The sequence below is a fragment of the Chelonoidis abingdonii genome, chromosome 9 (genome assembly GCF_003597395.2).
Source record: "Chelonoidis abingdonii isolate Lonesome George chromosome 9, CheloAbing_2.0, whole genome shotgun sequence".
NCBI classification, from domain to species: Eukaryota; Metazoa; Chordata; order Testudines; family Testudinidae; genus Chelonoidis; species Chelonoidis abingdonii.
The window spans coordinates 86,243,807-86,257,676 of NC_133777.1; the positions used below are offsets into that span (position 1 = coordinate 86,243,807).

A 13,870-nucleotide genomic window follows, 5' to 3' on the forward strand; every position below is an offset into this window, starting at 1 on the left:
CGGGTCGCTGTGTGGCACGCGGCACTGGTAGCAGACGGACAACTGGTAAGAACGGTAACGCTTTAGTCTGACCCAGTCTGGCCACTGCTCCTTATGACGCTGTGGAGGAAAGGTTAAGAGAGAGAGAGGGGTTTAGTCTTGAGAAAAAGAAGATGTTGGGGGAATCTTGATTCACAGTCTTCAGTTATTGTGACGCTCGTGTCATAACAGAAAGATGGTATCAATGGTTCTGCATGTCCACAAGAGGTAGGCACTAAGAAAGTGAACGGGCTTAATCTGCAGCCAGAGAGATTTAAGGTTAGAATAGTAGGAAAAACTTTATAAACCTTTTAAGGGTGTTTAAATTCTGATACAGGTTTACAGAGGAGTTGGAAGGGCCGTGGTGGAATCTCCATCACGGCAGGGTTTGAAAGAGAGGTTGGACCAAACTCCTGTCAGGCTGGCTAGGGTTACTGTATGTTGTCAGCACAAGGGGCCTGGACTGATGCTTTGAGATCCCTTCAGCCCAAAATTTCTAATGGTTCTATTGATCAACCTCATTGCCGACCCAACTACTTTAGGAGGGAATGTCCCTAACACACTTACCGCACCGATCAAACCCCCCTGACACTGTGCAGGGCCGCCCTGCACTATACCCCATACAATTATGAGAAGGAGTAAATAACACTTCCTTATTTACTATCTCTGCACCAGTCATGATTTTATAGACCTCTATCATATCCCCCTTAGTCATCTCTTTTCCAAGCTGAAAAGTCTCAGTCTTAGTAATCTCTCCTCATACAGAAGCTGTTCCATACCCCTAAGCATTTTTGTTGGCCTTTTCTGAACCTTTTCCAATTCCAAAATATCTTTTTTGAGATATATTGTCTTGTCTGCATGCAGTATTCAAGGTGTGGGCGTACCCTGGATTTATAGAGGCAATTTGATATTTTCTGTCTTACTGTCTATCCCTTTCTTAATGATGCCTAACATTCTGTTTGCCTTTTTTGACACTGCTGCACAATGAGTGGATGTTTTCAGAGAACTATCCACAGTGACTCCAAGGTCGGGTTTTCTAAACCTTTACCGTTTTTGTTGCTCTCCTCTGGAGTCTCTTCTATTTGTCCACATCTTTCCTGAAGTGTGGGGTCCAGAAGTGGCACAGTGCTCCAGCTGGGGCCTCCCCAGAGTGGAACAGTTACCTCCCATGTTTTACATATGACACTCCTGTTAATACACCCCAGAATGATGTTAACTGCATCAGATGGGTGACACATTCAGTTTGTGATACACCACAGGATCAGAGCCGCTCAAGGAACCAGGGGGTGCACTCGGTGACCACACTCTCCTTCATGGGGTCAGAGTGTAGGGAACCCCTCGTGGTGTCTGGAGGAGCCAGGGGGTTATGGGGTTAGAATGAAAGGAAGCCCCATGTGGTGACTGAGGGGTGGAGGAGAAGCCCCATGTGGTGACTGGGGCGGCGCAGGGGGGGTTATGGGGTTAGAATGAAGGGAAGGCCTGTGGGAAGGGCGGGGTTATGGGGTCAGAATGTAGGGCAGGGAAGGAGCATCTGTGAATATCTCTGGCCTGCCCTTTGGCCAGCATAAGTGGTTGGTACAGGTTCATGTTCAACAAGCCGGACATGCCTCTAGTTTAGAACAAGTTCCCCAGATTCTAATAAACCAGGAACTTCTTGAAGGAGCAGCTAATGGCCCATCTAGCTCACTACTGGAGTCCTCGTCAATGGGCTGGCATCCCCCCACCCTCTCTTGAGCCACAGCGGGTCAGAGGTGCAGCTCTTAGAATGCCCAGTGCTGGGTGTGTCAGGAAGGAACAGATGTCCTGTAATGCACCCGCTTGTGCAGTGCTTTTCTGGGGAAGGGCAGGTCATCCTGACCCCAGCTGGTGACCCCTGGGCCCTTAAAGCAAGAAGACTAGCAGCCCATGTCTCTGCAGATGCTATTCTCCACCAGGACAATGTCTGATGGTAAGAGGTCACAGTGTGGTGAGGCCAAGGAGACGCGTGCTCAAGCTGTGAGTGATGGTGCAGGGCTGGCGGGTGCTGGGGGTGAGATCCTGTCTGGCTGAGGCTGGGGGGTTTTGTGCTGCTGAAATTGTTATGCTACGCTTTAGAGTTGCTCTGCAGCTCTAGCAGCTGCTCACCTCATAGGATTCTTCGTCACCTGCTACCATGCCCACAGTCTTAATGAAGGGGTGCCCAGGGTTGTCCACCCCTGTCTGGATGCACTGGTCCAGGGTCCAGCTGTTGGGGGTGGTTTTATCGCAGAGCTGGGCGTAGATGGCTGGGGTCAGGTTACTTGCCATGCAGTTATTGTGTTTCCGGAGATCTGGATATTCGGCGCTGTAGGGAGAACAGAACATGGGGAATGTTTAACCTCTGGGCTGGGGAACTGGCCTTTCTGGATTTCAGTGTGTCCTGCTGGTGCATCAGGGCACTGGGGTCTGCTCCCTCTTGGCTTTCCACATCCTCCCCCACAGTGGAGAGGAGGCCTCAGTGGAGGGAACACCACCTTGGCCAAGATCTTCTCTGGACCCATGCAAGGCACTGGCTTCCTCTCACCCCCTTCCAACTGCACTCCCATTGCTGCCTCCTCTGGCCTTGCTCCACCTCCCTCTCTCCTCCACTCCGCAGTCAATCTTGCCTCTACCTCCCCCCCACTGCCCCGTGCCAGGAATTGCCTCCCTGTACTGAGATGCTGGATTCCCCCCTCTTGGATCAGCCCCTACTCCCAAGTCACTTCCGCCAGGTGCAAACAGCCATCTCCTCCCTGGCCTGCCCCTGCGTAAGCACCTCTGGGCGGAGGCTGTGTTCCCCTGTCCCACCCAGCGCTGAGCTCGCCGCTGGTGTGAAACAGAATAAATGTCTTTCTGCTCACCATTCGTGTGGCAAGGAAAGGGGAGTCCAGGCTGCTAGCGGGGGGATGCAGGGCAGGAGTGAGGAGAATGGGCAAGGAGGGTCCTGGGGCTGCTCTGAGATGAAGACTGATGCTGCTCTGGCAGGATACCCCAGCCCAGGTTTTCTGAGGGCTTTAAGAATTTGGGAGCTTCTGTTCTGGTTTATTTCTCCTCAGATCCATTGTCATAAACAGATGGTTAAGGGTTAATGTCTCTTTTACGTGTAAAGGGTTAAGAAGCTCAGTGAACCTGGCTGACACCTGACCAGAGGACCAATGGGGGGACAAGATACTTTCAAATCTTGGTGGGGGGAAGTCTTTGTTTTGTGCTGTTTGTTTTGTTCGTTGTTCGCTCTTGGGACTAAGAGGGGCCAGACGTGCACCCAGGTTTCTCCAATCTTTCTGAAACAGTCTCTCATGTTCACAATAGTAAGTACGAGCAAGAAAAGGCGGATTAGATTTATCTTTATTTTCTTAACTTGTGAATGTGTATTTTGCTGGATGGATATTTTACCTCTGTTTGCTGTAACTTGTATCTTAGGCTGGGGGAGGAGGGAGTCCATCTAGTCTATATAAGCTGAAAACCCTGTAAACATTTTCCAACCTAATTTTACAGAGATAATTTTTACTTTTTCTTTCTTTAATTTAAAGCTTTCTTTTTTAAGAACCTGATAGATTTTTTCCCTTGTTTAAGACCCAAGGGGATTGGGTCTGAACTCACCAGGGGATTGGTGGAGGGAAAGGAGTGGGGGGAAGGTTAATTTCTCTCTGTTTTAAGACCCAAAGAGTTTGGATCAGTGTAACTGTCAGGGTAACCCAGGGAGGGGAAAGTCTGGGAGAGGGAATGGTTTATTTCCCCTTGTTTTAAGACCCAAGGGGTTTAGGTCTTGGGTCCCCCAGGGAAGATTTTGAGGGACAGAGAGTGTACCAGACACTGGAATTTCTGGTTGGTGGCAGCGCTATCAGATCTAAGCTAGGAATTAAGCTTAGACGGGTACATGCAGGTCCCCACTTTCTGGATGCTAAAGTTCAAAGTGGGAAAGATACTTTGACATCCATATTTTCTTCTCTTCCAGTCAATAGAATTTTATGTCCAGCCTGCTCTCAACAAGCCCACTAGCCCCCGCCTGCATCTTTAGCTACCCACAGCTTTTGAAAATCTGGCCCCACACCCTGTGTGTTTTGTACAGGGTCAAGCACATAGATGGTTCCTAATACGGATAGATCTGAGAGCCCCCGCCCCTGGAGTCCCTGCACCCCTTGGATCCTTTGTTGGGGCTACCATGGCTGCTGGTGTCTGGGCAGGAAGGAAGGGACGCTCAGAAGGACAGAGATGGAGCCAGTGACCCCAATCTGCAGCTGTCAGGAACTGCTCCCAATGGTGTAGTTTATTGCATTAGGGAGACGTTTGCCTCTAATCAGCTTAACAAGAGTTCTTCTCCTGACCTCATTCTTGGCTTAGAGAAGCTTTGTGCTTTTCCTGTGTTCACCGGTGGCTTGGCAGGGAGGGCACCTGGTCACAGCCTCTGTGAGCTGAACCCTCTCTCCTGATAATGGGGCGATCTGAGACGGGCATCTGTTAGCTCAGACAAAAGAGCAAATGGCTTGGAATGAGGCTTTCAGTGCTAGACAGCAGCTGCTGTGGGTCATGGGGCCAGCCTCCATCCTGGAGAGCATGACATGTCCCCAGCCCCCATTGTAGGTGCTCTTATCGTAGAGTCAGGGGTGACAGAGGTACCCAGAGCATTCCCATTCCTAGGAAAATACACATAGAGGTGACTGGTGAGCCCCATTGCAAACAGTGTGTTCTAGCCCCGCGGGGACTTCTCTTCAGGCTAGTGCAGGGAAGCTGAGTGGGAGCTAGGTGCTGGGGGCCAGAGCTCAGCAGATGTTGGCCCGCTGGGATAGATTCCTGGTGTTGGGAGTAACATGCTTTATTTCAGCACAGGCACTGCCATCGGGACATAGGGTATTTGTAGCAGTCACAGTCCCCTTCTATTGCTGCCTCCCCCACTTGGCATGCAATACAATGCACAGCTCTGTGAGTGCAGCCACCTCCATTGTGGGGCCCCAGGAATGTGTCTGTCACTCTCGCCTACATGGAAGCACTGGGCCCTCTGGCTGGGCAAGGCCCTGCAGCTTCTCTGAATCCAGCTTCTAGCAAACACCACTGGCCACAGGCTGACTGCTCCACAGGGGGACTAAATCCAATCTGCTCCAGGCAGAGCGTTCTTTCCTTCCCATACTGCCTCAAGCTGCAGGGGCTCGCATGAGTAAAACCATTCCAAACTACCTCAGCTCCAAGGAGAGCTTGCCCCACACTGCAGCGTAGCCTGGCTGGTTCCAGCGTTCCTCACACTGGTGTTTGCTCTCTGCCACGAGCGAGCTATTTCTCCATGTCCAACCTGACACATGCTGCTGGTCCCAGGCATGCAGCCACAGCCTCTTCCCCATGACATTGTGAATTCTAGCTGGGCAGATTCCCCAGGAAGAGAGGGGAGAGCCCCCGGCCCTTTCAGTGTCTGCAGAGCTGGCTAAGCAGCTCCAGCGGGGCTGGACAATCCAGCAGAATGCAAGGTGTACAGGTGTTAACACCTGTAAGGTGTTAAGGGCTCCACTTGTAAGGAGCTGCCACAGGAAACCATCTGCAGGGCACAAGTTTTGATTGGTCCTACAAAACAGAGGGAGTGTGCCAAGTACTCCTCCTGAGCACTCTGCTGGCACCTGCTCATTGCGTACTATCTGTATGTCACAGACATGTAACACTCCTGTAGAAAGCGGGTCACGGACTGATCCTGTCAATCTCCTGGGAGGAAACATCATGGCATTTGAATCTCTAGTTACTGGCTGCTGAATACTGGGGATCCCCCCCCATTTGACCTTTATGGGATTGCCTGCCCCAAACTTCCAAAAAAATCTTGACTCAGTGCCCCAGATCAGAAGATTGTGTTAAATCTCCTTTTCAGCCATAATACATATTAGGTTCTCATACTTTGGCTTGTGGGCTCTGAGCCTTTGGGGTCCCATTCAAGGCAAGGCCAAGCCAATAGGTATGGGCAATTCGCAACAAAGGAGCTTATTGTTGGAGTTTCATGTACACCCCTGCCATCATAGATGACTGGAAAGCTTCTGTTATGTCTGTGTTGATCAGGTATGATGTGGAGCTATCAAGTGGTGGCATAACCCTGTAGGCAAGGTGAAATAATGGTACCTGAAATGAAAGTCATTTTTTGCACAGTTACGGAGACACTGCAACGTGACTGTGACTACCATTCTGACTGTTCAGTTTCAAAAGCTTAATATGGGGTTTGGGTCAATGCTACCAAACAGTGTATCAAACGATTTGTATTGGGGTTTTTTTCCCAGAAATTAAGCTGTTTAGCATGTGGCAAAAGTGGTGAATATAAACATTTTGCAATATATTAACATGAAATATTTTCACATCACATATTGTAATTGTCAAAGGATCTCACAAGTGATTACAATAGTTTTCTATATTTTTCAACTGAAATTTTCTGTTTAGATCAGTGTCACACTGAGTATTGTGAACCAGAAGCAGTAGATTGCATGGTCTTAGTTTATACTGCATAGTGAATATGTACAGTGTAATCTTCTCCAGCTGTAAGCTTTGCTCCATACAAAGTAGCATCTAGTCTGCCTGGCAAAAGATTTTAGTTTGTCATTGCCTGTGCATGCAATACTAGCCTTTGAAATAGTCTGGGAACTAGCTTTTTCATTCAGTGATAGTGTTATGCACAAGTCAGTATTAGTGTTGGAGATGACAATTCACAGCTGCAAAGTGCACTTGGATCAAAGTGCTCACTAAACAAAAATGGCAAGTTGGATACTGACGTACAGATTTGTGCTAATTTGGATCTGTATATTGTGCAAACTGAAAATGGTGTGGTAATGCTGGCAGTATCCTCTGGGACTTCTACCTCAAGAGGGGAGTTATGGTATATGAAGACATGGAGGATACAAGCCCCTTAAAGCTTACATCAAAGAGAGAAACTCTTCACAAACTTTTAATATGTGTTATCTGACAAGAAAATGAAAAGAAGGCAAAACTGTCAAAAGCCACCTGTGCTAGACAGAATTTGGTGAGGCCAACAGCAGAAAGCAGGAGAAGTTAATTCTATTGGCAGCTGCTGGATGAGTTTTCTAGTTTAGATGATGTCCAAGCACCTACAAAGATATAAAGTCCTACTTCCCTCAGAGTTGGAAACTACACACTATTACAGGCAAGATGAGAAATGCTATGAAGGGTTCTGCAATTTCAGTCCATGCACAGCATGCACAAGGCAAGTCCACCATGGTTCTATGCAGCACAATAACATTAGCTGGTGCTAGCCAAGCTGCTATAATCTGAAGCAGGAACTTTAGCTACAAAACATTTGGATGACTTTTTTTTCTGGTGAGTGAGCCTGACAAAATGCTTTCAAATGAAGAAGTGGCTTTGCATAATGCCACTTTAACCCTGTGATGAACTAGGAATATTAATGTTTTCTCTGAATACTGTGTTGGTGCCTCAGTGTCCCCTAGGCAGTTCTTAAGTATCTGGCAGAGCAAAGGTCCAGTGCACCTAAATGCCTGACCCTCTGTCTCCTAGCAACTGATGGCCTGGGCCCCTTCTCTGCAGAGGTGCCAACTGAAGGTGTTGGAGACAGAGAGGTCAGGTGACCTCCTGGCCCAGGAAAGGGGCGGAGCAGAGAGGAGGGGCTGGAGGGGAGTTAGTCTGAAGCTGGCTGGGGACGAGGAGTGAAGTGCAGATGTGGGGGTCTGGCTCACTGCCTCCCAAAATGGACCCGGCCGAGGGGTCCGGTTCGCTGTATCTACAAGCTCTGTTTTAGACCCTGTTCTGTCATCTAATAAACCTCTGTTTTACTGGCTAGCTGAGAGTCAATGTCTGATTGCAAAGTGGGGGTGCAGGACCCTGTGGCTTTCCCAGGACTCCGCTGGGTGGGCTCGCTGTGGAAAGCGCACGGAGGGGCAGAGGATGCTGAATGCTCCAAGGAGAGACCCAGGAGGTGAAGCCACGTGAGCTTCTTGCCCTCAACAAGTCTGCTGTAAGGGAGAGGAGGCTCCCCAAAGTCCTGCCTGGCTTTGTGGGGAGCAGTTCCAGAGCATCGCCTGGGGACTCCGTGACAAACCCTTTGGTCTGAAATATCCAAAATGAAGGCCTCTGAATATTATCCAAAGCCAGGTGATTGTAGTCTACAGAGGTCAGTTACCTTTGTGTCCTAACAGGTACAGGAGTTTGTCCTTTCTTTGACAGATAAAGACATACATATTCAGCCAGCAATGAGCATCCTTCAGAAGACACTCTGAGAAGGTGCCTCTCAGTTGCAGAGTGCATGGTATTTAACAGTTCCAGAAGTATCACACGAATGCTCATAAGCCTTGCTGCACAGCTACGCTGCAAGACTGAGTCTTCCAACTGGACATACCCCGAGCAGATCAGCAGTGACTACAGTGCTCTGGGAGCCAGGGTGAAGGGGCCAGTGGCACAGGCTTTCTTCATGTCCATCCTTCCAGTTGAGGGTAAGGGCCTAGGCAGGGACATGCACATCCTGGAGATGAATGCTTGGCTATGCAGATAGTGTTGATGGGACAGCTTTGACTTCCTTGACAATGGATGCAGCTCCAGGAGGAAGATTGGGTGCACCCCATTTCTTCTCAGCAGATCAAGAGGCACCAACTAGCAAATTAGTGAGGAGGGTTGTACACTAGGTTCAAAGGGGACAGATGACAAAAGCCTATAAAAAAGATGACTGTGTGAGAGGGTTGAATGTTGGGTTTGGGGAGGGGTATGGAAAATTGCAATAGGAGCTTCAAGAAAGAAATCAGTAAGGGAATCTGCTCAAGATCTTAGGTGTCTATATGCAAATGCAAGGAATATGGGGGGAAACTGGAAGTATTAGTGCATCATTTAGCTTATGATGTAATTAGCATCACAGAGACTTGGTGGGATAAGTCTCATGACTAGAAGATTGGTATAAAGGGGTATAGTGTGTTCAGGCAGGACAGGCGGGTAGAAAGGGAGTAGGTGTTGCATTGTCATCAAGCATATATACTCTTTCTGAGGTCCAGAAAGAAGTGTGAGGTAGACCAGTTGAGTAAAAAGGGGTTAAATAAGGCTGACATCATCATAGGGGTGTACTGTGCATCACCAAATCAGGAAGAGGAGGTGGATGAGGCATTTCTAGAACAAATAACAGAAATATCCCAAACACAAGGCCTGGCAGTAATGGGGGACTCTACCTAGCCAAACAGTTGGAAAAGTCGTATGGCAAAACACAATGTCCAATAAGTTCTTACAATGTTGGGGCCTCTGTGTGTCAATCTGCATGGAGCAGAGAGACGATAATTAGGGTGAAGGGCTGAGCTTCAACAGAAGATGTTACAAGCTTCCTAACAGGAAAGGCAACTTGTGGCGGTGCTGCCTCCTTCCAGTGAAAATACTTCAAGCAAGAGATTCCTCCCATCAGCAGAGTTTTGCAGCTGAAAGCTTGTGGGAAGCGGAGAATCCAACCCTAAAAGGAAGAACTGATGATCCCTGTTGCTTGGACTCTGTGTGTGTGTGGGGGGGGGGGTTGCCTTGAGGCAAAAGCAAGAGATCCCCAGCCACTTAGGCTGGGTTAGCCCTAAAGGACAAATAGAGCTGGCTGATTATAGAAGCTTCTATTACCTCTGGAAACTGAGACTAACTGGTTTGTCTGTTTGCTTTAACTCTGTAAATAATGCTCCGAGTTCCTTTTCCTATTTAAGAATCTGTAGGGGATTGGCTACAAGTGTCGTCTTTGGCACAAGATCTAAGGTGGAACTGACCTGGGTAAGGGACTGGTCCTTTGGGACCAGGGTAACCAAATATTGCTGGGATCCTTTGTGATAGATGGACTCTTACACCAAGGCAGCTCACCTAGGTGGTGAGATAGCTTAGAGCACCCAGGGGAACTTTCTGTGGCACTACATTCAGGCTGTTACAGTGCCTCAGGGTTTACACTTGGTAATTAGTTGATGCAATCTAAGTACTGTACAGAAATCACCACCAGTCTGGAGTTTGTGCATTGGTTCCTAACAGCCTGTCCTGAGGTTGGTACTTGTGCTCTTGAGTCAGCAAGCAGCATTCATTCCCTTAATCCCCTACATTAGCATCAGCCCCTCACCCATGTCTTTCCCTAGTGGCCCCAAAAGCAGCCCTGACATGCTGCAGGTGGTAGGGGGCAGAGATTTGGGTGAGAGTGCTTGGGCCAATCTGGGCTAAGTACAGTCACCGAGGGCAGGGGGTGAGAGTGGGATGAGGGCTCTTGGGAAGAGAAGCCGGGCTGAGAGTGCATGTGCCAGGCATAGGATGATCAGGGTGACCAGACAGCAAGTGTGGAAAAGCAGGACAGTTTTGGGGAGAGGGGGATATAGTTGCCTAAATGACAGCCCCTAATGTCAGGGCATCTCGTCACCCTAGGAGTGAGCCATGTGGATAACTCATGGCTGCTCTGTCCAGCTATGGGGCTTTTCCCACGGTGTCTCAAGGCCTTTGCCTTTCAAAGCCTAGAGCCAGAGTGTTAGAAGAAACCCAAGGATCACCTACTCTAACCCTCAGAGAGTCGAAGGCTGCCTGTCACCGCCAGGCCTCAGCCTGTGGAACTTCCTCCCCCAAGGGTAAAGCTCACCTGCGCAGGGACTGCAGCTTCTTCAAAGCCTGGCACCAGGCCCTGGGAGCCAGGACCCAGCCCAGCCCTCCCCAGGGCTGGACAGACCTTACTGCAGCCGAGTGGGCTCAGCCAGAGCCTGCAGGGAGCAGACCTGTGCTGAGGCAGGAGGTGCTCTTAGCTCCAAGGTCACAGGACCAGGATGTGGGTATCCCTTACCCAGACCCCTCCTCCCCTCAAGATACAATGTAACCCACAGACCTCGGTGTGGAAGGAAGGGGAGGGGGTGTCCCATGCCAATTCACTGCCCCAATCGGTGCTGGAACGAGGGTGCGGGGAGGGGGCTGCCGCACCCCCTGGCTTGCAATAGTTTCATCCCACAGGGTTACAGTTTGGTTCAGTGGCTCTCAGCCCCACTTTGTACAAACGGTTCCGCCCCTGCAACCCCCTAGGACTCTAGCCCCTGTTAGCGCTCCCCACATGGCTATCCAGCCTCTCCTGGAGCGTCCTCAGCGCCCCGCCAGACCCTGCCTGTGGCGCACGTCCGCAGCCACCCGCCCGCTCCTGTGCGCTGGGCAGGTGAGGGCAGGGCCAGGCCCTGAGCCGGGCGGGTTACCCAGCCGGCCGGTGCCGGGGGAGGAGATCCGTCCCGTCCCCTCTGGCTCCAGGCGCGCTCCCGCCTGCGCTGCCCGGCCTGCTTGGGGCGAAGGGCTGCTCCGCAGCGGGACAAAGCACCCGGGTTCCAGGCGCTTTAATGCGGATCAGCGGGTGATCCCCGGCCACACATGCTCCTTCTGAGCATCCCAGGCCCGGAGCTTTCCAGGCCGGGAGCCAGGACGTCTCCGACCCTGCCCAGAGGGAGCCGCGGTGGAGCTACCAGCGGGCTGTCGACATTCCCCGAGTGGCCCGGGGCAGGCATTGGTCCCTCTCCGCCGCAGCCGCCGGGGGAGGCGCAGCCCGAGCTCTGCAGCAGCTACGTGATGGCTCGGGGCGCCAACCGCAGCCTGCGCTGCAGGGAGCCCGGCCAGCTGGGACCGGCTCGCCTCCGGGGCGGTCCGGGCTGGGCTCCTCCACCGCAGCCCCCACGGGCGGAGACCCGCGCAGCCCGCCAGGCCCCCAGAGCGGCTGCGCCCCCCTCCTCCGCTCCAGGGCGCTGCCCCCGGCTCCAAGGGCGCACCCTCCCCACCCCGGGAGAGCGAAGCCCCCCTCCAGCTTTTGCATGAAGCCCAGGGAGGGTCCCGGCCGAGCAGCGAGCCCCGCCCGGTACCTTGGCGGGTAGCAGCGCCGCTGCCTCTCGCCAGCGCTGACCGCGTCCCGGGTGAGCAGGAATCCAGTGGCCAGAGACCCGGCTCCCACTACGGCCAGGAGGCCGGCGGATTTGCGAGCGCACAGGACGCGGGCGAACGTGCCAGCCATGCTGCTGGAGCGGGGCGCTAGGAGCTCGGAGACGCGGCCGGGGAGCGCTGGAGCCAGGCGCTGAGAGTGGGAGAGAGACGGGGAGGGCGGGATGTGATGGGAATAGGAACCGCTCCTCACAGGGGGAGGGGGACGGGCAGGAGAGGAGATTACAGCGAGCCGCAGTGAGCTCAGGACCGCAACGTGCCAGCCTGCAACAGGCAGCCTGCGCCCCTGCGCCCCTGGGGCCCTGGCCCTCCCCGCTCGCTCCTCCTGCGGCCCCGGCCACAGCCCCTTCCCGCTCCCCCTGACTCCAGCCTCAGCCCTGCCCCGCTCCCCCTGCTGCCCGGCTCCTGTCCCCCCCGCTCCAGCAGCCCCACTTTTAAGAAAGTGCCAAAGGCCCAAACATTTTTCGCAAGTCAGTAAGCCAGCCATAGACTCAGAAACAGAGAAATTGCAGAGCAAACCGCACGGCTGAAGCAATGAGGAGCCCTGCCTCTAGCAAAACTTCACAGCTGCTTGTGATGCTTCACCAATGGAAGCCCAGAAAAGTAAGGGAAATGGCTGCCTAGGAAGGATCCTGCGGAAAGGATTGGGTGCAGTGGTCAGAGTGGTCACAGACTAAATAATGAGTCTACCAGTGTATGCTGTTGAAAAAAAAACTGAACATCACTCTGGGATCTATTAGCAAGAAGTGTGTAAACAGTACAGAGAAGTATATTCTCTGCTCTACCCCGTGCTCATCAGACTCAGCTTTTTTGAGGCACCACATTTCAGGAAAGATGTGGACAAACTGGGGAAAGGTCAGAGAAGAGCAACAAAAATGATTAAATGTCTAGAAAACATGATGTGACGAACTGGGACTGTTCCTAATGTTTGCTCTGAATACTGTGTTGTGCCTCAGTGTCCCCTAGGCAGTTCTTAAGTATCTGGTGGTGGGATAAGGGTGTGTGATTGCTACAGAGGAGGGCCAGTGCCCTAACTGCCGGCACTCTGCCTCTAGCAACTGATGGCCTGGGCCCTCCTCTGCAAAGGTGCCAGCTTGAAAGTGTTGGAGACAAAGGGATCAGGTGACCTCCTGGCCGGGAAAGGAGCCTGAGCAGAGAGGGAGGGCTGGAGGGAGGGTATCGGTAGCTGCCTGGGGACAGGAGTGAAGTGCAGACTAGGGGTCTGGCTCACTGCCCCAGAATGGACCCAGCCGAGGGGTCTGGTTCGCTGTATCTACAAGCTCTGTTTTAGACTCTGTTCCTGTCATCGAATAAACTCTGTTTTGCTGGCTGAGAGTCACGTCTGACTGCAAGTGGGGGTGCAGGACCCTGTGGCTTCCCCAGGACCCGCCTGGGTGGGCTCGCTGTGGGAAGCCACGAGGGGCAGAGGATGCTGAATGCTCCAAGGAGAGACCAGGAGGTGAAGACGTGTGAGCTTCTTGCCCTGAACAGTCTGCTCCAGGGAGAAGAGGCTCCCCAAAGTCCTGACTGGCTTTGTGGGGAGCACAGTTCCAGAGCATCGCCTGGGACTCCGTGACAATGGTGGCAGCGGAGGGAGATACTGCACCCCGTGGATGCGCTTCCTGCAGTAAGTGACTGGGGAGCAGTAAAACAGAGGAGGGATAATGAGGACAGGCGTGCTGAAGGCTGAGAGAGGAACGGTTTCAGGGGGCGTTAACCTCTTGGGAGTGTGTGACCAGCGAGAAGGACTGTTGGAGTAACGGGGTCCCCCTGAGGACTGCAGTGAGCAGTCTCAGGGGCGGAGGAGCTTGCCGCTCGACCCTGGGAGAGAGAGGATTTTGCAGTAGAGGGTTCCCCTGGGGATTGCAGGAGCAGTCCCAGGGGCAGAGGAGTCTGCAGCTCGACCCTGGCAAGAGGTGGTGATCCGAGAAGGGCTGGCACACCAGGGGTTCTTCCTGGAAACCATGGGGGAGCCAAAGCACAC

The 13,870-nt window shown here is 52.3% G+C and overlaps 1 protein-coding gene across 1 annotated transcript in view; it reads right to left on the reverse strand.

The window, feature by feature from the left end:
* CKMT1B (creatine kinase, mitochondrial 1B) overlaps positions 1-12,060 on the reverse strand; it is a 28,303-nt gene extending 16,243 nt beyond the window's left edge. The window contains exons 1-2 of the mRNA XM_075069079.1: positions 11,811-12,060; positions 2,143-2,341 (exon numbers count right to left, since the gene is read on the reverse strand). Of these exons, the coding sequence (XP_074925180.1) occupies positions 2,143-2,341; positions 11,811-11,959 (348 nt within the window). The 5' untranslated portion in view covers positions 11,960-12,060. The remainder of the gene's footprint in view (positions 1-2,142; positions 2,342-11,810) is intronic.
* Between the last annotated feature and the right edge of the window lie 1,810 nt (positions 12,061-13,870).